Raw genomic sequence first — 27,765 nt, forward strand, 5'->3', positions numbered from 1 at the left:
GACGAATTGGCTTAGCATTACCAGTATCAATTTTATGCTTGACAACGGTAGTTCTTCCCGTCTTTCCTCCTTTCGGTACGAAAATATCACGATACTGCCGAAGAAATTCCCTTAATTTCCTTTTCTCCATCTGATTTAGAGACTGTCCTGCAACTGCAACCATTTGGTCGAATTTGTCGTTGGAATTATCAGATGTTGTCGCCTGACGGATTATGGATGTCACAGGTACACAAGTTCCTACCTTTGTCTCTTTCTTGATGGTCACTGGGTAGTCGTTGACATTGATAAGTCTCACAGGAATTTCTTTAGCCGAAGTCACCAATTCCTTTCCAATTATGATTCCACGGCCAACCTCATCGTCGTGGTTCCAAGGCTCCATCATAACAGGTGTCCCTTCGTCTACAATTCCCTGTAGTCGCGCTACTATGATCGTTTCGCTTCTCGCAGGCACGACTGTATCTTCTGTAATGGCTGCTTGCACGGTGTTGTCATTATGTGGATGAAGAAATACCTCCTCGTTGCCAACCTTGATTACCTTATTCTTAAAATCCAATTGGAATCCATGCATATTCATTACGTCCATTCCTAATATAACATCCTCTTCGATGTCAGCAACTATAACAGTATGGACGAACTTTTCTGCTCCAACTCCCAATTGTACCTGGATTTCTCCATGAATGTTGGCATTTTCACCTGTAGCGGTCCGAAGTCGCAACCTCGTTGGTAACAGTTTCTTTCGGCTGTTTATAACTGTCGGGCGTATAATGGTTCTGGTCGCTCCGGTATCCACCAACAACGTATGCTTTTTACCATTTATGTCTCCATCTACATATATACTATCTTCACGACATTTCAAAGAAGCTATTAGTATGAGAGGGTCTTTGGAAGAGTTCCGGGTCGAAGCTGCCTCCCTAAGGTTGACTCGTTCTGGTTTTCCTGATGGTGAGTTTCTTGATTTTATGGTCTTCTTTTTCTTGCATGTCATGCTTTTCATCAAATTAAAGAGCTGGTCAAGTTTATCTTCGTCTCCTTCCTCTTTTACAGTCCTAACTTTACTGTACCCGCCAGAGGCCTGCGTAGCTGACTCGTATTCGAGGGCGGCGGATAAGACATCAACCAGCGTTTTGTGACGAGCTAATCGCAGTGTTCTCTGCATTTCATGATCACGAAGACCATCAATAAACGTTTGAACGGCCAATTTTTCCATCATGTCTTCGGGAGCTGTTGGATAAGCATATCGTACTAATCTGGCAATATCTACCTCATATTCTTGAAGAGCCTCATCTTTCTTCTGTCTACGATTTTTAAGCTGCGACTGATATACATGCTCCAAATGTTCGTGGCCATATCGCATATTTAACCTCTTCTTCAGTTGTTCGAAATCATCGGTCTCCTCTACGGCTATGGTCTGAAGCACATCTAAGGCATCTCCTCGAAGAGCGATAGTCAGGTTTACCGCCTTTTCTTTTTCAGACCATCCATTTGCTCTTGCGGCTGATTCGAACTGTTTCATGTAGTTGTTCCATGACGATTTTCCATCGAAAGTTGGGACTTTAACATGAATAGAACCTCCACTTCCTTCAAATTTCGGCCGTGTCTCCAACTTACATTTCGTCTCGTCTTCTTTTATCTCCACTGTAATCGGATTGTTACCTCTCTCTGCTGTCCCTGTTTCCTCCATCTTCCTTTCCATCTCTTTCCATATCTTTTCTTCGAAGGCCAACATATCGGCAGCAACTTGGTTTTTTAACGAAGACACTCTATCGTCAAGAGCAGATATCTCTGAAGTGACTTTAGAGATGTTAGCAGAAACTTTGCTTTCCAGAGAAGAAATCTCGTTAGAAACTTTGCTTTCTAAAGAAGCGATGTCGCCGGATACTTTGTTCTCCAATGATGCGATGTCGCCGGAAACTTTGGCTACATCACCAGAAACTTTGGCTACATCAGAAGAAACTTTCGAAATCGACGAGAGAACAGCATCATGCTTGTCTTCAAATATATAAGTTTCTGGATCTAGTCCTTCTTCTAGCAAAGCGTTCTTTAGTCGTTGGACTAACTCAGCCTTTTTTCCGGTAGAAGCTAATTCTCTGTCTTCGAGATGTCTTCTTAAATTCGTCACTGTGAGCTCATAAATCGTAGCCATTTTCACAATTTATTTTACGTATTCACTTGTATTATTATTATAAGTCTAATTTATGTTCGATCTCACTCTGACACCATTTGTTGTGAATTTATTAAAAGGTTCAATATTTATAACACTTACGGATTTAATTTATTTCTTTATTTATATTAACTTATCTGACAATAATTTATTATATCCGTACGTACAAATTCGCGAGCGCGGGTCTTGAGTATTAACTGTCCCTCCATATAAAAATGTTGTATTTATATACGAAATCCTGATATACTAGAACAGCATCGAAAGATCGCATTGTCTTGCATCGAAAAATCGAGAAACATCTAGTTGGAGAATTCACCATAATTTGAATCTAGAACCTCCGGCGAAATTTCTACAACAAAACAGAATATTAGTCATCATATATTTTACAGTTATTTTTAGGCCAGGATTTTTATCGTAACAATATATTTCTTCGAAGTACTTGTGCCATTTTTCTGCTTCTATGGTTGTCCGTTTTCGCTTACCTAGTTTTAAGGAAGGTTTTCTTATTATAGGTATAAATTAGCGAAAAACTCGCCAAACATCTGCCTACTGCGTTCTAAATATAGTTAAATTTTGCTTATTTCTCTTAATTATATGTTAACAATTTATGGTTGTTAATTACACTAGAATGGCCTGAATATTATAGAAATAATTCAGTAAATATTTATATCTCAAAATTAACCCATTAAGCGCCGTTGATGCGAAAACGCAACATTTTAAAAGGAATTTTTTTTATACAACTAAATATTTTGTTTTTAGAAAATTCTTTATATGTTTTAATTCCTAAAGGCTTGATGATATTGAAATATATTTTATAGAACAAATATAATTAATTGTTTATCTATTATAAATTAATTTCTTCAGCAGTTTTTTACATGATTCGTCATGACTATATAATCTTCTTGTAGAATTTTCACTTTGCTTATAATATAATGGTTTATATGATTTTTATAAAGCATAAACTACAGATTTAGCAATAACCATACAAAAAAACTAAATAATTTTATCAAGAAAAAGTTACATGCATTCAAACTTATTGTTGCGTTTTCGCATCAACGGCGGAATGTGCTGTCTCTAGGTAATACCGCCTACGCTACGTGACAAATCAAGTGTAACCGTATTTGACTAGTTCAGTCTTGTCTAGAGCGTTTAAGTATAAGCATATACAGCAATAATTGTGTTTCTCTGTATTGTTGCGGATAAAACATATATAATGAGTTCTGGCAAAAATAAGTAGAAAGATAATTATGATCGGAATAGACCTCTTACTATTCAAGAATTGGAAGCTGCTATTGAAGAAATTCAAAATGAGACCGAAATTGATGCTGTTATAATACCACCAGATGTCGATGAGCTTACTGATGAAGAGGAAATAGATGACGATTTATTGGAAGGTATTATACGGTATAATTATATAAGATACTGTTATGTGATTTTTATTTTTTTATTACTTATAGGCCATGATAAGCCTCAAGACACTGCTGGGACATTCGCATTGATGGCTGAGGACAACACAAATGAATTTGAAGATAATTATAATGAACTTTCTACAAGCTAGGCTACTTCAAAGAGGGCAAAATCTGTTCAATATAATCCAAACTGGAGCAAAAGGGACCCCGTATACAGTAATTTTCCGGAATCGCAGGAGCACATTTAAAAACAACGTATAAAGGACATGCTTTACGGTAAATCACCAGTTGAAGTATTTTATAATTTTTTTGACGAGGAATTATTAGACATGATTTTAAAATACACTTTAAAATATGCCAAGGACAACAATCGACATGATTTTTCAATGACAGTATCTGATTTAAAGAAATTTATTGCTATTTTGATCTTGTCAGGATATCACACGTTGCCACAAATGGAGATGTATTGGAGCAGAGATGAGGACAAGGGAGTACCATTAATTAAAAATTGCATGAGTCGAAATAAGTTTCGCAATATAAAAAAATATATACATGTATGTGATAATGCTCAACTTGACAAGCAAGATAAGTTTGCTAAATTGCGCCCATTATTTGACAAAATAAACAAATGAAATCTGCAGTTTGGTGTATTTTCACAAAATTTATCAGTCGATGAGGAAATGGTTCCTTATTTTGGTAGACACTCCGCTAAAATGTTCATCAAAGGGAAGCCTGTTCGCTTCGGTTTTAAAATTTGGTGTCTTTGTTCTCAAGATGGATATTTGTTTCAGTTTAGTCCATACGCTGGAGCACGAGAACATAAAAGTGATATGGGACTGGGAGCAGATGTTGTTATAGATCTATTAAAAGTTCTTGAATTTCCTTCTCAACACAGAATATTTTTTGACAATTTTTTTTCGTCTTTTAAACTATTTCAATATCTTACTGAAAATAATATATACGCCACAGGAACTGTGCGGGAAAACAGAATCCAAAAGTGTCCTTTAGATAGCTCAAATGATTTAAAAAAAGGGGGCAGAGGTGCTTTCGATTTTAGATATGATTTAAAATCCAAAATTTGTGTAGTTAAATGGAATGATAATTCAATCGTTATTATGATGTCAAATAATATACCAATAAATCCAATTCAGCAAGTAAAACGGTATGATAGAAAACAACGAAAAGAAGTAAGTGTAGACCAGCCATTTCTAATAAAAGAATACAACAAAAATATGGGGGGTGTTGATTTACACGATAACGGCATAGCCAATTATCGTATAAGAGTAAGAGGAAAGAAATGTTGGTGGCCTCTTTTTATAAATACTATAGACAGTACAATCGTCAATGCATGGAAAATTTATAAATTGGCAAATGACTCTACAATATCACAATTAGAGTTTCGCTCTTATATTGTTATGGCGCTAATAAAATCAGAAGAAAGTAATTCATTATCAGCCAGGGACGATGAGGGTACATCAGCTTCTAAATACAAAGGACGAGGAAGGCCAACAAAGTCAGAAATACCGAAAGAAATGAAAACTGACAAAGTGAACCACATCGTAATACGCCACCCTGAAAAGTCAAGAAAAAGATGCAGACAATGTAAAAACCAAACTATATATATGTGTCAGAAGTGCAATGTACATTTACACTCTACATGTTTTGACAGCTTCCATAAATTGTAATATTAGGTTTTATAGTTTTTTTACAAATATTTTATTTAGTTTTACTACTTTTGTATCTTTAATTTTGAAATAAATCTCATAATCCATAAAAGTGTATTTCATTAATTTCTTAACAGATTCCGCCATTGATGCGAAAACGCAACATTATTTTTTTAGAACACCCTGTAACCTTAAAAAAAATTATATCCAGTTTTGTCTTTAAAACACCATAAATAACTAACCCTTATATTATTTTTATAAAAAATTTACATATTTCATACCTTGGCGGTTAATCGGTTAATCGTGATATATATTAACTGTACTAAATTTTTAAATCATCTGAATTAGTTCTTCGAAAGTGCGAAAGGTGTAAATAAGCCAAATGCAAACATAACTGTTATAAAATGGAATATTTATTTAACAGTTAATTTGTATCTATTTCATGAAACTATATTTACTATTCTAGTAAATATCCAAAGTAAGTCAGTGTACAATCAAAATGCATTCTTTTGTATCAACTTTGCTGATTTATTTAACTATACAAGGAAATGTTGTTTCTGGAAGTCAAATTATTTCTGAAAACGAAATTTCTGAGGACTGGGAAGATTTTGGGACGAATTTAATTCATCCATATAATAATAGTGAAAGAAGTGGAAAATGTAAGTACATAATTATTTATTATAATCGTATATTTTCAATCGATCTAAAAGTTATTTTTTCTTACGAAATAATGTTACTTACGTTTTTGTTACTTTGTCTTCATTTCCAGATGTATTTTTATGTCCTTACTTTGGTAAATATTTAGTTATTTAATTAGTTCAACAGACCTTGGAGACATAGGGCTTAAAAGTTGCATTTCTAAATTATAAGACTGGTCTTCCATTTCTTCTGTTATTTAAACCCAGTGTTTTACATAGGACGATTGCAGGACTAATTTTAGCATTCTCTCTTCTTCTTATTACGGTGCCTCTCCGTTCCGAATATTGGCGATCAGCATAGCTATCCTATCTTTACTTGCAGCTATTCGGAGTAGTCCGGTTATAGACGTATTGAACCACTTCCTTAGGTTTTGAAGCCAAGATATTTTTCTTCTTCCTGGTGCTCTCTTTCCAAATACGTTGCCCTGAAGAATGAGTTGCAATAAGCCATATCTCTGTTCATTTCTCATAACATGGCCAAGATATTCTAATTTGCGCTCTTTGACTGTGTTAGTGATCTCGAATTTCTTGTCCATTCTACCTAGGACCTCAATATTAACTCGTAACTGGTGAGGTCCATTTTTTGTTACGTGTATGATGAGTTGGGGTCACACTGACCCCAATTTGTTTTGCAAAATTAGACACTGATATTTGTTTATATTTAAAAAAAAATGACTTCAATAACTTAAAGACGTTTATTTTGTTATAACATAAATTTCCTCAAAAACTGAGTTATTTTGTAACTATTCTCCGTTCACAAATTGTTGAGAGCACGAAATGTGCCTCAAAGTCATAAAACGGTCGTAAAATGTGTATCATCATAGGCGTTCCTGAGGTGTTTATTCATTAAATAATAATATAATGTTTCAATACTGTTTGTTTAGTACGTTTTTTATCGCATGTAATTTACGGCTCGTCGGTGTTTCCGCGTCTACGGCAGTAATTAGCGTCTCGAATATTACTTTTGCGAATTATATACCTTTCGCTCGTGCTCGTTTTGTTGGATTGTTTATGATGGCTTTATCATCAACATCATCAAGTTTTACACCGGTACTGTTGCGTACAGTCAGTAAGTCTGTCTATTCACCAAGAGAGAAGACTATTGTCCTGAATGTTCACGATGCTCTGGTTTCTCAGAATCCCACAAACACTGTTTGCAACATAGTCGAAAGTTGTGCCAACATGACTGGCGTAGGGGAGTCAACTATATATAGGTTCCTATCAGAAAGAAAAAAACACGGTAAAGCTAACCCAAACACAAACGAACACTTAAAGAGAGGGAAAAAGCCTATTGAAATTGATGAATTTGCCAAAAATGGTATTCAAAGGAAAACTCATGGATTTTTTTTTTTCAAAAAAGAAATACCAAACCTGAACAAAATTTTACAAGAAGTTAGAGACGACCCGGATTTGCCTCATATCGGACGAACTAAATTGTGGCAAGTTTTAAAAGAATTAAATTTCCGGTGGGAGAAATCAGACCGAAAATCACTTTTGATTGATCGGGAGGAGATAATATGTTGGAGAAGAAATTATCTAAGATCCATACGAAAATTCCGGGCTGAAGGAAGGCCAATCTTCTACCAGGATGAAACGTGGGTAAACTCAAATCATACTCTAAAAAAAATTTGGTCAGATAAAAATATATTAAGCTCCAGGCAAGCCTTTATGGAAGGTTGGTCTACTGGTATCTCCCCACCTTCTGGTAAAGGCAGTAGATTAATAATTTCTCACATTGGCAGTGAAGAAGGATTTGTTAAGCATGGTTTGTTGGAATTTCAGTCCAAAAGCAAAAAAGACTATCACGAGGAGATGACAGCTGATATTTTCGAAGAGTATTTTGAGCAGATGATTAAACACATACCACCAAATTCAATTATAGTATTAGATAATGCACCTTATCATTCACGACTTCCAACGACTGCGTGGAAGAAACAGGATATTCTTGACTGGCTGCGGAATAAGTATCTGCCTTACGAAGATGGAATGGTAAAAGCAGAAATTTTAAAAATTGCCCGGCAACACAAATCTAAGTTCAAGAAATACGTAGTTGACAAAATGGCGGAAAGGCGAAACATCACAGTCCTTAGACTTCCACCCTAGCACTGCGAAATAAATCCAATTGAACTCATTTGGGCACAAATGAAAAGTTATGTGGCTAGAAAAAATACGTCATATAAAATACAAGCTGTACGTGAATTGTTATACGAGTCTTTACAACATATTACAGAACCAAACTGGAAAGACGCAGTAAGACATGTAATAGAAGAACAAAAATGTGGGATCTTGATAACATAATTGATGCGACCGTAGAGACACAAACGCTAATTATTAACCGTCAAGACGACTCGGATTCCGAAGTTGATCCTATTTATTTTGAATTTGAATAGTTTTCTATTCAGAATCGTAATTATATAAGGTAAGTAATAGTAGTTGTAATCGTAAGGTAAAAAAGGGGAAAGGCGCAAAATGTCGCCTGTCAAAATGTTCAATGTGTTTTAAATGTATCCATTTTTTTCAAATCCTGAGAAAACTAAAAAGCATTTTTGAAAAATTTAAAGGCAGAATGAAATATTTATTAGAATAAATAAAAAGTTTCTTTTGCATGCAATATTTTCAATTAAAAATTATACTATATTTTCTCTTTTATTTTCACCCCTGTTACATAACATATTAAAATAAACATTGTAGAAGTTTTCAGGGACTTTCTGCCCTCAGTAATAATGTAATCTTTCATTCTGAGTTTAAATTTTTCAAAAATATGTATCTATTAGTTTTCTCCGGATTCGAAAATAATGGATTTAAATTGTCACATTGTCACATTTAAAACACATTGAAAATTTTGCCAGGCGACATTTGGCGCCTTTCCCCTTAATTAAATAAATGTATCTTTTACAAATGGCAAGAAACTTTTTATTTTTGAATAAAATAAAGACGTTTTATTAAAACAAAAATACAATTTACATAAGTACAATTTAAAAAATATATTTATTTAGTTCAAATAAATGTTTCAATCATATACTCTACGACACTGGTCGGTCATCTGTAACCATTCAAAATACCTTCGTAATCGGATTATAAGGTTGACTGCTATATTGTATTCCTTCAGATACAAGGTGGGTTAGTCGAAAATATCTTAAAATGTCAGTTTCAGGTTGGTTTTTACTATTATATCGTATTACCTATCCTCTCTGTATTTCAGTCCTCTAATTAGGGTTAAACTTATAGTGAGCTACTTGTAGTGACAAATTGTGAACCGATTATAGATATCTATACGCTTCCCTTATATCGTTGCTTTGTTGATTTTCTTTCATGTTCTGTATATTACCGTTTTCGTATTTTCTTTTCTTTGTTCGGCATGTTTTATCGGCCCTTCGCCTTGCATCTTCGTAGGTTGCTCTACTTTCTTTGGTTCTTCTTTACATTATTTCTTGTGTTCTTTATTTCTTTTCTGTATGGCCTTTTTCCACTCGTCATTGAACCATTCTTTTTTTGCCTATGATCTTTCTTGCTGCGTCAATTACTTTTGTTTTAAATGTTTCCCAATTTTCTTCGGTGCCAAGACTGCCTGTATTTGTCAGTGTTTATGTTATTTTTGTCTCATAGTTTTGTTTGATATCTTATCTCAATTTTTGTATATCTAGTTATTCTGTTTGTTTCTATCTTTCTGTCCTGTTTTTCTGAATTCTTCTAGCATGCTCCTATTCGGCTTATCACATCTTGTATGTTTGTTGTCGCTCTTTTGTCTATCAAGATATGATCAATTTGATTGGCGGTTGTTCCACCAGGCATAATGCATGTCGGTTTGAGTGTGTCGCGGTGTGGAAAAAAATTCGAGCTTATAATCATGTTTTTCTACTGGAAAAGTTAAAAAGTAATTCTCCATTTTCTTTGCTGTTTTGATGGACTGAATGTTTAACAATAGTTTCAGAAAAAAGTTCCTCTTTGCCGATTTTAGCTTCTAGTAGGATCTTGATGTCATTTCTCGGTGAGCTGTAGTATACTTCCTCTAGCTGTTCGTAAAAATCTTCATTTATTTTCATGCTATGTTCTTCTGTTGGGCAATGTTAAAGGTTAAAGAATTTTGTTTTTATTCTTAGTTTACATTATATTCTCTCATTCACTGCTATTAAATCTAATATGGCATGCAAATATACTAATAGGCTAATCCATAATTTTCCTATTAGTCATCAGTTCTGTTGTTGTCCTATTTATTTTGCACAAAACATAAACCTTTTCTTTTTCATTTCACTAACATTGTAGATTTGGAATTACAAAGGAATTTATCTAGGAATGATATCTGAGTGTCCAGGGAGAAAACCAGTGAGTCCAGCGTGTCTAATTACTGTGTTATAGATTATTATTTTTGTTTTTCTGGAAGGAATTTTTTGTATTTTTAGCACTCCATATTTTTGTTTTCTTTTGTTATTCTGAAATCTATATTGTGTTTTTCGAGCACACCCTCTTTCATTTTCTAGAGGTTTAAGACTAGGGTAGATCATAATTATCCTATTCGTTATCAGTCTCACTACTGTCCTATTTCTTTTTCACGAAACATAAAACTTTTTCTTTTTCATTTCATAAATGTTGTATATTTGGAATAAAAAAGAATCGATTTTCTCTGCAAGTACTGTTGTAGAAGTATTACGACGAATAAAAAGATTTTTTCCTATACTTTTAGTCCAGTCGTCAGAGAGTTGACAACTAAAAATTATACGAACAAGCCGAATTGTGCCGAGAATATTAATTTTGGGACCCCAAAAAAGATGCAAAAAAGTTTACCACTTTTACCTCCGGGCTTTCCCCTAAAACCCCCACGTAGAGGGGTAAAAACTCAAAAAAAAAATCGATTTACCAAGAATCTGTACGCCATCGAAAAAAATATTTTAAATAAAAAATGTAGCTGAGATGATTTTGAACACAAATGTTAACTAGCAGTTTTTCTGTAGAATGAAAAGTTCTCTCAGAAATAACGATTTTTTCCGTTTTACGAGAAGGCCCGAGGGTAAAAGTTTTAAACTTTTTTGCATTATTGTTATCAATAAATGTATTTCTTTTTTCACAACTTTGTATTATTCGCAGCGGCGGTCCTTAATTTAGTTTAGTGAATGAATATTTATTGTAATTCCGTTTTACTTAATTAAATAGGTACATAATTTTGATTAACCCTGTAGAACTAAATATTCGAATAATACATCATTGCAAAGTTGACTACGAGATGGATCCTTCCTCCCTACCATCTTATTGGATTTTTTTCTTCTTGTCATATTCTTTCCAATCAGAAAATCGTTTTCGAAAAATTCTAAAATAAAAGTTATACATGATATCAACCTGTAAATGTTTATAATTGATCAATTATAAACAATTACAGGTTCAGATTATTCATGCTATGTTTTTAAAAGCCGTATACTGAAAATATGTGCGGTAGTACATTCTAAGTATATAAATAGAAGGTTTATAGCACTGCCTTGGAATATTCTAAAAGTATATTCTAGCCATATACTGAAAATATGTGCAGTAGGACATTCTAAGTATATAAATAGAAGGTTTAAGTATTGTAATGTCTGTTAGGTATATACTTAGCATCTGCTCTGCACATTTTCAATGGTAATTACACATGTTCTTAACAGATACTTTTTCTGAAAAGTAATGTTCTATGAATCTACTAAAAATATAAAATTGTTATGTGAGTACTTATTTCTTGTTACCGTGTAAAAAAAATATAAATATATATCTTTGCAGTTTTCGGGGTTGGATTAGTAAGATTTGCAAATAATCCTTGTACCAGCGGCAGCATGGTAATAGGAACTTGCCTTAGAAGAAGGCAATGTATGGATCTAACTGGTACACCTTCAGGTACTTGCGCTAATAATATAGGCGTTTGTTGTGTTAGTAAGTATCCTTTATTTATTACATTATATAATATTGTATCAAAATACATGCAATAGATATTAATAAACAGCTTTAGACGACAAAATTTGTTTAGACCAAAATAGAAAAAAGCTACGTAAAAAGGGAGAGAACTGTTTGTTTTAACTGATCTGCGTGTCCACGTTCATTTCATTTGATTTCTTATTTATTATATTAGATAAGAAACTTCTTAGATTATTATTAATGAATCGCTTATAATATGCACAAATATAGTCTATTACAGATGTTCTCGAATATGACAACACTTCACTTACAACATCATAAAAATTTAGAACGATATCTACACCAAAAAATAAGTTGCCCGGCTCATAAAATTGATTCCATCTATCTATCGTCCGTCGGCAAACTCAAATAATTACCACTTTTAGTCTAGACAAATTATTATATTCTTTTACCACCTAAAATGAGATGTTTTAACCAAATATTGCTTCAAATATAATGTGCAGAATAATTTTAATTCGGTTTCAGTTTTTTTTGTCCTTTAAAGTAGAAAAAAAGTTTAATTTCTCTTGCTTAATATTTATCGTCCACAGCGGTCAGCTGCTCCTGTTAGTCGCCTTCTACGACAAATAGATTCTGTGGGTGCATTCTTCTTAAGTGACTCACATACCACACGGGCATATCATTTTAAAATAAGATTACACATTTCAGTACATAAGAACTGGAGTTGTAGCTACAGCTAGTATATTATCAATTATTATTTATGTTATTTTCAGTTACCAGAACTTGCGGTGGAACCTCTGCATTAAATGCCACTTACTTTACAAATAACAATTATCCAGCTCCAGTTACTGCATCTACTCGTTGTACAATGACAATAAATAGAGCAACAGCAGATACATGCCAGGTAAAACTATTTTTTAGTTATAGGAGATTCATTTTTAAGGTAACATTTGTAATGCTCGAAGAGGTACATCTTTAAAGGAGTCTGTTTTTGGTGGGCGTCTATCTATGACCTGTGATATGTGTGGCCAATTACAAATTGGAGAGCAGTTTAATTAGGTATAACTACCATTAAGTTCTGTGCAAAGCAAGCAAGAATACCTTACCGTACGTTCGTACTTAGTGTGTACATTATAATAACGAATAATTTTTTCAATGTTTCTTAGTTCGTATCCTTCAATTTAAAACCCAAATAATCTTTCGTTCTTTTTAGGTCGCCGCCGTCGATAATAAATCATTTTATTGTTTGTTTATGTCACAGGCGCAAATTTCTTCGATATTTCTTTGTTCAAACCGCCCGATATTGCGTTTTCAAATTAAGAATTTACTTATTTACTTACTTATCAACTTATGCGATCAATTTTTTAAGATAATTTCGTCACTTTCGTTGGAGCCGCTGTGAAGAGCGGTGGTCTTCAGCGTTATGTCCAAATTTTCTTCGTTGTCCGTCTTTTTTTATGAAAAATATGTAAAATATAGTAGCAGTTTATTGGTTCAGTTACAGTTTTAAGTGAGTTTTGAAATGTTGCCATTGTATCCAGTTGTACCTTTTCCTGTTTTTAAGAAGCCAAGTCCAGTTTAGTTTCCAAGGTTTGTGTTCCAGTGACCCATTTTCATTTTTGTTCGTGTGTCAGAGATTCCCAGCCATTGTTGAGTTTTTAAGAAGTCCAGTTTACAGCGCAAGTGTAATTTTTGTGAAATCCAAGTAACTTTCAAATTTTAAAGTAAAGGCAGACATTTTTTTAATAATAAGAGTTTGCTTTCATAACAAAAAAGATTTGTAATAATTAATAAATTGTAAAATTTTAGGGTTTGACTTTAGCTGTCAATTTATTTGTTCAGTTTTTTTTTATTTTATTTAATGTTAACTCACGACAGCTCGTTTTATTATTTTTGATTTTAGTTTGTTTTATTTTTAAAAAAAGGTTAATCTCTGTGCGGTAAATTATGTAAGTTTATAATAGTATCTCCAACTTCTGGAATTTGTAAACAGATGAAACATGTAAGTCTTTTTTGTATTTTTGTATTTTGCGACTATTGTTGTATTATTTTTTCACTGTCTATTTTGTAACTGTTTGTGGTGACACAAAAATAAATGTTAAATTTTGTTTCTTAACATTTTGTTTATTCTTTTTTTAACTAACCCTTTTTTTTGAGTTTCATTTGGAAAAGATATGTTTTTTTATGTTTAATAATTATATCTCAAGTTACACCTAGTTGTTGTAATAGTTATAATTAGAAACCTTGAAGTGGCGCTCTTTATAAATTACTAGAGGTGTTTCCTGTTTCTTTTTATTTTGTCCCAAGAGATTCATGACCGTTTGTTTCATATTTTTGTAGTTGCCCCAATCCAAACCCCTTGATATTTTTTAATTATCCACGACCCCAGCTCTCCTAACAAACCCTGAGTGCCGTTCGCACAAGTAGCGTTTATTTTGCTTACCCTATCTCCACCCCCATAGTTTCTATTCCCCAATCTTCTACCCCCAAAATCTTACCCTATGGTAGGCAAAATATTATCGTTACAATCTGATTCGAGAATCTATTACAAATGGCTGAATGACTAATGTCTATGCCATTTAAAAAATATATTGTATACATTATTCTATCTTCTAGGTCCGAATTGACTTCCTTGGATTCATATTAGCCCAACCTGATGCAACAGGAAATTGTGCTACTGATGCATTTTTTGTTACGGGCGGAGCTGGACTTGTTCCTATTATATGTGGTGATAATACTGGTCAGCACATTTATGTAGATTTTAATGGAAATAATAGTATCGTACTAACTGTAACCACAGCAGCTAGTAACGTGGGCCGTACTTGGAACTTCTTGGTAACACAAATTGCTTGCGGATGTCCAACAAGAGGTAAATGATATATTAAATATTTATAAAAATATAATCCAAAAGCGCTAAAATTTACACGAAATCAATCATATTTAAAAATCGTCAATCAAGTTTACCATTATTATTCTTCTTCTGGTGCACTCAATTACTGGAGGTTTACGATTGCTATAGCAAAATTTTCCCTATTCTTCGCCGCTCTTAGTAATAGTATGCAATGTTTCCCCTTGGGGCGATTCTGGTTTATTGAATTACAAAGGACTGCAGGAATTGTAGCGATAGTAATTTTTCTTTTTCGTTTAGTGAAATCGATATAGACAGTACTAAACTACATTATAGCATTAAAACCTGATTTCGGATTGCATTCGTTTTCCCCTGGCTCTTCATATGGATGCAGCCAAATTTTTTGTTTTAACTAAGGTATGTGCAGGTAATAACGCCAGTTTGGTAATATCGCCAACTCGTCATTTCTCAGAAAGTATGTTTGCTAAATAATAAATAGCAACATGGATATTCCTCATAGTATTATAAATCATGTGATCATGTTTGCATTGACCTGACCTGAGATTCGCCAGCGGTGTTTAAGACGGTTGAGTATCAGTGTTAGGTGTAGAAGGAGTACCGTTTATAATTATTTTACATCTTGGGTGTTTATTAGATTGGAGCAGCGTCATTGGTGAGTAATATTATTTGATTTCAGTGATTTATACTTTGTTTTCTATGGAATAAAATGATGCATTCAGATTTTTAAGATAGTTTAGCTTATCTTCGAAAACCAAATTACAAACAACAATTCGAAATAATAGGTTGGAGATATGGCCAACAAGGATTGGAAATATCGCCAAAGATGACTTTTTTTTACATTGTCCAGTAAATGTGTAAAAATACCCAAGTATTATATTATTATTTTAATATTTTATTATTTTATTATTTTTTTTATATTATTATTTTAGTAGTTTCTAAGTAATTTCAAGTAGTTCATTGAATAGCTCAAGAGCTGACATCTTTTTTAATATCACCCACTATCCAACAAAAAATTTCCAAGCCTTAGTTTGCCGATATTACCTTAAGGTACCTTAGTTGAAGTTGACATGCTAATTAATTGAGTTATGAATTGAATAATTCAGTAACATATGATATGATACGTCTCTTAAATTAAAATCTCTCTTCAAATGTTTCTTCAAATTAAAATCCAAATTCATTAATAAGTTGAAAAGTTATTTTTGCGTTACGGTATTATTTACAATATAAATCTATTTTTTGTTCATTTTAGCGCCATCGGGTTGTCTACAGTTTTTTAACACAACAACAGGAACTGTAAATAGTTTTAATTATGGCGTTGGCAGCAATGTAATAGATGCTACTACAGGTCTTCCTGGTACAAGACAGTTAGTAAACCAAAATTATGGGGTCTGTGTAAATATGCTTCCTGGTAAGTACTTTACGTGATATATTGTTGAATTTATCTTTTCGTCTTCCCAAAAAATAAGGTTGTCAACATCGGATCATGTGTCGGATTGTTTATTGTATCTTTCTTTTTTTATAATATTCTTATTATATGAAACTGTTCGTTCTTGCTACACTCTTACCTTTATAATTTTTTATTTGAAATATAAATAGACTTTTTTTGTTAGTTAGTGAGTTATAACATTAAATATCATATTTCGTCATTAATTAGTTTTGCATCGTTTGAGATCTTTTGCCACCACTAAAGATTTCGTCTTGATATTTCCATATTGTATTGTTATGTGACTGTAATTACGGTTCTGTAATATCTCGAAAATTCTACCGGGGCTTCTATTAATGGTTTATTCGCAATATCTTTCTGGAATTTCGATAAAAGTGCTGACTTTACGATCTAATTGTTTAAGGCACTAATTCATCGTTTGAAGTTTAGTCTTAATGGGATTGGCGAAGTTTTTATCTTGTAAAGTAATATACGATAAATATTAATGAGACATAATTTGTTATTTATACTAGCGAGTTAGTTGTTTTTTTGTATTTGCGTATTTATATAAAATTAGTTTAACTACGTATACTTCACTTAATCCTTGAACCCACAGAAAAACGTAACAATTGGTGTCAGAACCGCGATTAAGTGAAAGAAGATATTATCCAGAATTTATATGGTGAAAACAAGAAACGAGACCAAGATGGAGGAAATTCGATATGATTGCCGCAATGGAACAACGTTCTCTAGAGGAAAAAGAGGCTGGTGAAAAACTGCAAGAAAAAAAAAAGAAAAACGTCGAAAAACGTGAAGAGAAACGTAGTCAGAAAAAAAAAGAAGTTGAAGCAGTGGCGCACCCAGAATTTGTCTTAGGGGGGGGGGTTTGAAATTTTTTATGCTACCTCTATTTTGAGTCCCTAAAATTTGGGTTTTAGTTTAATTTAAAGTACTAAAGATAGCTGTGCCAAAGATTCAGGTATCTATTATCCTGTCTACCAACTAAAACCACCCTCTCTTACTTGTACGCAGAGTTGACTGTCGCACGTACCGTACTCCGAAAGGCTGACGACATTTTTGGAACACTCCCTTCTCGTATCTTTTTTTTACATCTTTAAAGAGAAGAAGGAAAATCTACATACAGACACCTGTGACTCACCCAGGTAGTATTGGGTTCCTAATACCCTAGCGAAGCTGTGCCAGGGCGAGATGCCCAAGGAATTTAGACATTCAAATGTTCAATTCAAACATTCTACAGTTACACTCTCTTACAAACTTCTCTCTTTCATCCGCCCAACGCTCGCACTCCAATATCGTGTGTGTCACAGTATCCGAAAAACCACAGTAAAGGCACTGATCGGACTGAGCCCTCCTAAACCTGAAAAGGTAGCTGCGGAAGCAGCCATGGCCTGTAAGCATTTGCGTTAGATAATAATCCAGCTGCCTATGCTCACAGTCCACCCAGCTTCGAAGGTTCGGGATTAGTGGACTTCGTCCACTCCGCCACATCACGTGTTGCCTCCCACTCCTGTTGCCACTGACCAATTGAAACTAATCTCTCGGCCAGTCTTATCTCATTCATTTCTCGCTCTCCAATGTTCCGCCCCCTACGATTGTGAATCCTTGTCCTTTCACCTGCCAGCATATGTAAATGAACACAGCCGGTGATAACCCACAAAGCGGCAGCTGACACAGTTCTGTAGGCACATGCTACCCGCAGCAGACTAGTTCTGTCCACGCGTACCATGAGCCTCTTGTAAGTTGGTATTTCTACCGCCTCACTCCAGACTGGGGCCGCGTAGGACTTGTAAATACAATACATTTTGGAGACGGCTATCGCCGTATTCCCGTTCTCCTCCGCCAATCCTCCCGGTCCAAGGCATGCTTCTCCTCCAAACCTCTCGATTCCATCGCTCTTCTAATTCTTTCATTCCATGAGCGTCGAGGTCTACCTCTTTTTCTTCTTCCAGGGGGCTTCCATTTGTGAAGTTTTTGGGGCCAACGTTCGTCAGGCATTCTCAATAGATGTCCAAACCATTTTGAACCTCTTCTTTTTATTCTGTCATTGACCGTTTCTGTAGAATTCATGTTATTTCTTATAGATTCGTTGGTCTTCCTTTCCTGCCTTGATATTCTAGCACTTCTCAAATAATCCATTTCAACTGCCAACAATCTTCTCTTTAGGTCTGCATTAATTGTCCATACTTCAGAGCCATAACAAAGAACTGATTCAACCATGGTTTGCCCTATTCTTTTTTTGTTCCTTTTGGAAATGTGATCCCACCATAAGGAGTTCAGACATCCTACAATTTTACGTCCTTGATTAATTCGTGTTTAATTTCGGTTTCTTCCAAGCCGTTCTTAGCAATGAGTGGGCCTAAATATTTAAAATTTTCCACTTGTTTGATTTCCACGTCCTCGTCTATCAACACTTCAAACCTTGCATCTGAATTGATAACTAAGTAAATATTCTGTTTTCTTCATGCTGACTTGTAATAACCCACATTTTAAATATTTTCTTTATAGACGCTTTATCATAAATTCTAGATCATAAGAATCTTGAGCTAGGATGACTTGGTCATACGCAAAGTTCAGGGAGAACAGTACGTCATTTTCTATGGGGATTCCCATTCCCTGGCAGGTGTTTTTCCAATTTTGGAGGGCTGCCTCAATATATAAATTAAACAGTAAGGGTGACATACTGCATCCTTGTTTTAGTCCTTTAGTTACTTTTATTGGCTCTGACAGTCTATATCCGATTTTTAGGTAAGTAGTGTTATCCCTGTATACTTCTGTGATTATTCCTAAAAGGTATGGACTAATGTCGAGTTTTATTCTAGCCACTATTCTTTTTTCTGTTAATTATTGGAGTATAAACAAAATATCAGTGCAAGATCAAAGATCAAAAATTCAAACGTCAATAAACTTATTTTAACCTTCAATTGCGACTTATTCCCATTAAAATGGTAATTGGATCTTATCTCTGTCCTTAGCTCGGTTAGTGTTTCTCTTCTTCTTCTTTCGTTTTAATGACTGTTCGGATGTAATTGTGAACACTATTCCATCCCTCCGTATTTCCCGTCATCTTCACGATCATCTCTCTTACAGTCACACGGTTCATACCTATTTCTTTATACATTCTGTTTCTCTCCACTGTACATCTAGTACACTCCAGCATTGTGTGAGTAACAATGTAGAAATATTCGCAGTATAGGCATTTATCTGTATCTGTCTTTCTGAACCTATGAAAATACAACCTAAAACAGACAATCTACCCAGTCCCTTAGGCGCGGGAGCAGCATCTTTGCCCACTGAGCAACATCTTCCTTGTTGTTCCACTCTTCTTGCCATCTTTCCATTTATCTTTCCCTTTCTTCTTTTTTTTATAGCTGTTGTCAAATGCTTTCTTCTCCCATAGGGATGTCTCTTTTCTACTGCTAACACATGTAGAGGAACACAACCCGTGATAGTCCACAAGGCCGCCGCAGATACAGTCCTGTAGGTGCATGCTACTCGCAACAGACTCGTTCTGTCTACTTTTTTATAAGCCTAATATTAGGTATCGATATCTAAATATAATGAAAAATATTATTAATTATTGTGTAATAATTATTGGGTATTTATACAATGATACAATAATTATTGTGTTCTACATATTTAAAGTGGTAGTTTAATTATTCAATCAGCGTTTTGGATTTTTTATATTATGTGTGAAAGACAAGTTACATTTTCCTACTATTCTTTATATATTGTTTACTTTATATGCCCTGGGGGGGGTTTTAACCCCCAAACCCCCCCCCCTGGGTGCGCCACAGAGTTGAAGAGAAACGTCGTCAGGAAGATAGAGAGTTGCTCATGAGTCTTTTATCAAAAATAGAGTGGTATATAATCTACTAATATATTAATTATATAATAATAAACGGGCAAAAATATTTACAACTTTTATAGAATGAGATCATTCCGGCAGTTCGACGCCTTCCCGTTAATTTTCAGGAGATTTATTTCCAACGATGGGTGTTCGGCTCGCAACTCTAGAGCAACTATTGACTTCCTCAATCAAACGTTTCCTGATCGACTGATAAGTACACGTGTTACAATTAAATGGCCCGCTAGATCCTGTGACTTAGCGCCTAACGATTTCTTTTTTTGGGTTTTCTCAAAGAAAACATTTAAAGCCATCAGTTTGCAAGGCCACAAATCTAGTCGAATTAAGCCCAAAAATACTTCATTTCTCTGCAAGCATTACACCAGGTCTACTCCAAAATATGAGGAGAAATCTGTATAACAAATTTGGTTACTGTTTAGCACAAGGAGGGGGAATATTTGAGCCCTTAATTCATTAATCTGCTTTCCTAATTTTTATTTTTTGTTAGGTACATTTTACGAAGTTTGTAGGTTCTTAATTGGGTAGTATTTTTTATGTTTAAGTTTGGAAGAATTTTATTGTTTTTTTTTATTTAAAAGTACAAACAATTCTTACTCTGATTTTTTTCTTCTTTCTTGTCTTATTGTTATAAGCTTTGTCCATATAATTTGTACAATTTTCAGTGACAATAAAGCATATTACTTATGTACTTACTTATTTATTTGTATTGCTATTAAGGCTTAAAAATAACCAAAAAATTAGTTTTAGATCATTATAATAAATATACTCTAGAGATGGGATTGCAATAAATCTTAATTTCTATGGTCAACAAAACAATGTCGTCATCTGTATACTGACAAAACTATTTTTACTTTTTTTTTAGGATTTTGCTCAATTCAGTGGGCAGCCAACGGCTTTATCGTTTCAGGTGTTCCAGGACAAGGTTTTGATGCCTTAACGAACGGCAATTGTCTGACAGATTTTATAATTATTCCAAACCCCAGTTACCCAAATGGAACGTTAACCAATACAGATCGATTTTGTGGAACCTCTTTTAATACAGTTCAATGTAAGTCAACAAAACTATTACTCTGCGTTTATTTTATGGCATCGATGACTACTGTCTATAGCCTGTATATACCATCTAATTTGACTGGTTTTAATGTTAAACTACGTCAATATTTCTGGCCTGTTGTTGACTATTGCTGCCATCACTTTCGTTTTTTACAAATGAATATATAGTGCGTTAATTTTTTTGGAGCAATATATACCTATATATATATATATATATATATATATATATATATATATATATATATATATATATATATATATATATATATATATATATATATATATATATAGGTATACGAAATAACGAGAAGTCCAGAGACCTCTCTCTGATAGCAATTTAGGTGAACCGCAAATTCAAAGCCTCTTGCTAGAGGCCTTTAACGACGCTAGAAGTATGACATGCATCTACGATTCACCTTTGAAAAGTACTATCTTTTTCGCTCTTTACATAGAGAAAGACGTTTAAATGAAAGTAAAAGATTGCATTTCATTTCAATCGGAACTCCACCATTGCTCTACACGTGTTTCGAGTTATTCAACTCATCATCACAAACACTTGTGGAAGTTCAACTGAAATGAAATGCAGTCTAGTATTTGCTATCAGAGAGAGGTCTCTGGACTTCTTGTTATTTCGTATATATATCGCTGCTAGCGTACCTGGCTGTTATTTTGGTTATAATGACCAAATAGACCAAATAAACAGCGAAAAAGATAGTATTTTTCAAAGGTGAATCGTAGATGCATGTGGAAGTAAAAGGATACTTCTAGCGTCGTTAAAGGCCTCTAGCAAGAGGCTTTGAATTTGCGGTTCACCTAAATCTATATATTTATATATGAATATATATATATATATATATATATATATATATATATATATATATATATATATGTATATATATATATATATATATATATATATATATATATATATATATATATAAATATATAGATTATATTTTTGGGCGCCGATAGTTCGACTACGAACCTGGAGGGTCAGAACTTTTGCTAAACGTGCTTTTTCTAGTAAAGTTGTTTTTCCCAAAGCTAACGGGCTTTCGGCCTTTCGAGGCGAGGGTTTTTTTTATATTCACGTTCTCTAGAAGTCATATATTTTATATTTCTAATAAAACTTAATACTAAGTTACTAGCACCATTCCTCTCCTTAGGATGCCGATCCGGATTTTTTCGACCATCATCGCAGTTTGCACTTTGTTGACTGCTGTACAAAATAATTCCAAAATTGTCCGTATCGCTGTACATTTCTCATAAAAGATTTACAAAATTCCTTCCATGTTTTTATCCCATTTTATTCCATTATTTTAAGGGCTTCCATGTTAATCACGTGATCGACAATAGTAATGTCTCTAATAGCATCCCTTTTTAATTTCGTTCTTCCGTTATATAGCTTTAGCTATATGCTGCTTTTTCTTATAGAATGTTACTGGCTGTTAAGGTTGGCGGTTGATTAATGGTTTTAAATAGCCCAAGTTATCTGAGAAGACATTGATAAAGATACCATCATCTAACATCCCTTAAGTTATAACAACTACGTATACAAATATTATTTTATACCTATAATGCACTATCTTTCTATTTGAACTTTGTCTTACTTTTTATTTCTCGTTTTGTATGGTATAAGTATAATGTAGTCAGAGAGATGCATAGTTTAAAATATATCGTAGAAAAATAACTTTGACTTTTATTTAAATACAGAGCTCTAACTATTTTCTGTTTGTTACAGCATCATTAAAACCGTTTGTGATGTATGTAGTAACGAATGCAGTTGAAGCGACCGATGGTGATGTTGCCAATACCGGCTTTTCTCTTTCTTTTACACAGCTAGCCTGCCCAAATACCCTCTTTTAGTATCGTTATACTTTGTATTTTATATTAATAATTTAAATAAAAATATATAAAACTTATATTTTTTATAATCACCAGATTATTAAAATGTTACAAAAAGAATGTATATAATGTATAAAAAATAAGGAAGCGGATAGGTACTAGTCTATGATACCGACCACGATCACGATACCCCTAACTAACTAGTGATATTATAGTAACAATGTTGTGGTTATCATCATACCATCATACGTTAGCACAAAGAGAACAATCGAACAAAAAATAATGTGCCTTTAGAATGACCTCTGGAAAAGAAGTACCATCAAGTAGAGCATTTTGCAACCAAACATTTTCTGCCACTGGTAACGAAAATATAAGACAAGTATATCATTACGAGATTCAGAATAGGACACACACACACCTTACAGATAGACATTTAATGAAGCCCAACAATCCATCTTGTAACCGTTTCAAAAGTTTTAGAAAATTTATTATAATTTCGATAAATTTTTTTAAAATAAAATTCCTTCCGCCATCTATTTGCCAAGTACTTTAATTAACTCAAGAATTCTACTGTAATTCCAAATATATCCGTTAGATGAGAACGTTCATTAACTTGTCAGTCGTCTCGATTTTTAGCGGATAGCGTCTTTCTTTTATCTGTTAAAACGTCAAACCGTTAAGACGTGATTCTGTTTTTGTGGTCTCTTATTAGAGGTAAGCCAAAAAAAATCCTTTTCCTTTCTATATTTTCAGATAAATATTTATTTTTAGACCCTTACCGTGAGGCTAGAGATGTTGAATATGCTTATTTGACTCGAAGTAATATATTCTAAACTCAGCCCAGTAATGGTATAAAAGGACTCATAATAAATGGTTTAATCCAATCAAATACTTAGAGGGTAAAAATAAACAAAGCATATCCTTTTCTTCCTAACCACCAGCAGTTGGATAAATCAGGTTATACCAAATTTCATATTTCTATTCTCTGTTGAACAAGCGAGGAATATTTATGAACTTAAAAAAAATAGTGAAGTGTTTTATTTTTATCTAAAATAATAGATATTCTTAATTAATAAATAACTATATTTCTTTGAATGTGAACGAATTTCGAAATTTGGGATAATACATAAATTCATTCTGAGTTTAACATCACGATATAGAACGTTTGTTTACCTATACGATTTTAAAATTAGTTTTGTATAAACACTTCTCATGGTAACCAAATAATGTAAACATAAGTTGATATGTTAATATCTTTCTGGAATGACGTAACTTTTAAAGTAAGATCTTTTAATAATGTTTTTTTGTTCATTACTAAGAAATAAAAGTATAGTTGTGTTGTAAAACTTTCTCTAAATTCTTATTTTTTTCTTCTCGACCCTTCGAGAATAACAAGGGGGTGGTGCCCAGTAATAAATTCTAAAATAATACACAGTTTCTATATATGTTTGAAAGAACCACGCCCACCTCTCTCCGACAAAGAGCAACTTGGTCTTGAATATAAATTTGTATGTAATCTATGTTACAATCTTTGTGTCAGTACTAAAATTCCACTACTTCAGTAGAATATGAACTTTTTGATTGTCAATTAGCGGCCAGACAAAAATACAACTTCTGTCGCAGCCTAATAGACATTTTAAACATATTTAATTAAATTTTTGGATGTATAAAAACTGTTGGGATATATATATATATATATATATATATATATATATATATATATATATATATATATATATATACAAGAATTACTGGATATTAGTGACTGTCAATATAAACAAACAACACAGTTTATTAGGGTTGCAGTCAGAAAATTGGCCGGGATGTTAATGAAACACTCTTATGACTTATTAAGTACCTACACCTAATTACTTTTTAATCATAGGATTTTTTCTTTTTGTTCTCTATGTGTCAGAGTTGTTGACAGTCATGAATATACTGCAACGGTTGACGGCGCGCGGCGTAGATATCTCATCTAAAATGTGGAAAGATAATAAAAATGTAGTCTTGCTTTCCACTTTTGCAGGTATAGGTATCTCCTATATACAAAAAAACGCTTTGATAAGACTGTGAAAAAATCTAGCGAAGTAAACTGCCCCTTTGTAATTAAAGAATATAACCGCTATATGGGAAGGGTTGATCTCATGGACAGTCATATTGGGAGGTGCACAATTTCTGTAAAAAGTAGGAAATGGTACTTCCGGCTATTTTATCACTTACTTGATTTCACAGTTGCCAATTCCTGGATACTCTATAAAAGAGCGACGGTTGCTAAGAACCCACAGGTAAAGCTTTTAACACAAGCAACTTTTCGCACAGAACTTGCAGAGTGTCTGTGCAAGATTAGCACAACCACAGCCAAAAGAGGGAGAACAAGTACATTGGACGCTGACATCTAAGACAAGAAAAAGAGAGGAGCAGCTCAGTACATTCCCCCCAGAGGTATTAGGAGGGACCAATATGGACACTGGCCGACTATAGAAGATAACAAACAACGGTCGGTGTAAATATTCCAATTGTAAGGGGTTTACACATACAAAATGTCAGAAATGTGGTGTGGCACTGTGTTTCAATAAAAATAATTGTTTTTATAATTTTCATGTAAATTAACAATGTATATTTTATATCCTAACTTGACCTTGTATGTATAATGTAGCATTTTGGCAAAAAACCTGTTGTCAAAAACAAATGTTTAAAATTAATCTTAATTTTTTTTATTATTTTTTCATCATTTCTAACCTTCCGCTAAAGGCCTTTTTTTTATATTTGACATCAATAAAAAAATCATGTATTTAAGGATTAATACAATTTATATTTATGTGAACTATCAGCTTGTTTGTGATGGAATGCTAAAGTGATATTTTACCATAACTCCACAAGGCTTGTACTTGAAACTAGGAATGGTTCAGAAACAGATTTCAAATTATTTTCCAACGATGCATTTATAAACAACTTAATTTATTAAGTTTAAAATCTTCAATTGACACCCCCATTTTTTATTGTAGATTCTACGTCAAAAACTATATTCAGTAGGTACCATAAAAATTGTACCATACTTATATTTTTTTTTTGGCGATTATAGCGCTATCTGCAATTGTGACCATGTAGAGGGTGACTATGTTTTAGTGAGATTCAAAGAAAAGCCCAAAAATATATTTTGTGTGGGACTTGTTCTATCGTACAAGAATTCAGAAGTAGAAGTCAATTTTATGCGCAAAACCAACAAAATAGGTGCCTTGTGTTTCGTATTTCCCACTATTCCTGATATTGCTTTCGTGGAGAAAGAAGAGCTCAGATTTGTTCTTTCAAATCCAAAGCCATTTCGCAATAACAAGAGGCTGAGAGCATCTTACAATAAATTTGAAATAAATTTTGGTCATCTAGACCTTCGCTAATTAGTATTCATTTCAGACACCTGCTCTTACGTTTTCTTGGGAAATATATAAATATTTTACGAAGTTATATTGACTATTATTTTTTTATTTTTATTATCGAACTATGGAACATATTATGTGTCTCACTGTGTACTAGTAACATGTCTCAATGTGTACCAGGGGTGGTACACACTGAGACATGTGCAAGGTTCTGAAGCTATTTTCTTGTGGCATTTTAAATTAATTTATATTTAAATGGGAATAAGCCATTTAAATATTTCGGAGATTGGAAATTCTATACAAGAAACTGGCACATTGTCAAAATTCAATCAAATTTTTACGAAGATGTAGAGACAACAACCTAATACCAAAGGGCTTGGCTTATTCCCATTTAAATATAAATGTGCAAGGTTGTTTTTAAAGTTACATAACTTTTTTGAATTAACACTACAGGCCAATATATTTGTGGAAGTGATATATAAAATACCAAAAATCATTATGGCTGAAGCTGTCAGTTCTTATCGATGATTAAAAAAGTATATCTGAACATAGTCAAAGTTGACGTAAACTGACAAGTATATCTGAATTAATTATGGACATGCGCTATATTGCTATCTCTGTCCTTCAGAGCCCACTAAGTAGGTCTCTGGAATAAGCTCTTTTTTGAACTTTTATTGAGCTTAATATAAAAAAGTTTATATAACTATGGCATACATTTAACAGCACATTTATTAATTATAATGCACGAAATTCGCCGGCTCAACTAGTAGCAATCATAAAAACTTTTTAAAAATATAATTTAATGTAAGAAAAATGTATTCAATTTAAAAGAATTACCTATTGTAAGAAAATGTGAACTGCGGCATGTCAATGACCTTTAGTCACAGAATAATAAATAATCAGAATGCCCACTCTGCTTGTCAAGATAAGTACGCGCAGACGGAATCATCCATGTTTTAAACGGAACCAGTGCTGTTGTAACCCGGTTTAATTTATTTACGGCAACCATAGACATAATATGCACTATTTTATTCGTACTTTTAGTTGAAGAATAGATTAAATTATTTCAAATTTACTAAATTATTAATCTCTAATTCAAATGAATTTAAAGTCACTAAAGGCCTAAAGCAAGGATGCTGTTTGTCACCGACACTCTTTAAAATATACGTCCAAGAAGCATTGAGGAATTGGAGAAATAAATGTAGATTTATGGGCATCGAAGTGGGACAAGAAACTCTGTATACATTGTTGTTTGCAGATGATCAGGTGGTGGTTGCAACCGATGAGGAAGATATAAATTATATGAATCGAAAATTATTTGAGGAATATGCCAAATGGGGGCTTACTGTAAACATAAGCAAAACAGAATATTTAAAAATTGGAGGAAATACAGATCTGAGGCTTGAAAATGCAGTCATAAAAGGCTGCAACCAGTATAAATATCTAGGAAGCATCATATCAGCAGATGGCAGAGTTAAGATAGATGTACAAAACCGAATAACCCAAGGG

General features: G+C 33.4%; 1 protein-coding gene across 1 annotated transcript; it reads left to right on the forward strand.

Annotated features, from left to right (window-relative positions):
• Positions 1-5,704: 5,704 nt before the first annotated feature.
• On the forward strand, positions 5,705-22,953 carry LOC140442804 (uncharacterized). Its single transcript, XM_072533779.1, has 7 exons — positions 5,705-5,893; positions 11,675-11,824; positions 12,580-12,710; positions 14,423-14,675; positions 15,925-16,083; positions 20,847-21,032; positions 22,779-22,953. Exons 1-7 carry the CDS (start codon positions 5,734-5,736, stop codon positions 22,901-22,903), a joined length of 1,164 nt encoding a protein of 387 aa, XP_072389880.1. The 5' UTR covers positions 5,705-5,733; the 3' UTR covers positions 22,904-22,953.
• The last annotated feature ends 4,812 nt before the right edge of the window (positions 22,954-27,765 follow it).

Source organism: Diabrotica undecimpunctata, chromosome 6, assembly GCF_040954645.1.
Source record: "Diabrotica undecimpunctata isolate CICGRU chromosome 6, icDiaUnde3, whole genome shotgun sequence".
In the NCBI taxonomy this organism is placed as follows: domain Eukaryota; kingdom Metazoa; phylum Arthropoda; class Insecta; order Coleoptera; family Chrysomelidae; genus Diabrotica; species Diabrotica undecimpunctata.

What these genes read in the sequence shown, in the direction of transcription:
- LOC140442804 (XM_072533779.1), top strand. Translation starts at nt 5,734, where the DNA reads ATGCATTCTTTTGTATCAACTTTGCTGATTTATTTAACTATACAAGGA. An exon ending in TAGTGAAAGAAGTGGAAAAT is followed by an intron (nt 5,894 to 11,674) that starts GTAAGTACATAA and finishes ATATCTTTGCAG; the next exon opens with TTTTCGGGGTTGGATTAGTA. An exon ending in CAACAGCAGATACATGCCAG is followed by an intron (nt 12,711 to 14,422) that starts GTAAAACTATTT and finishes TCTATCTTCTAG; the next exon opens with GTCCGAATTGACTTCCTTGG.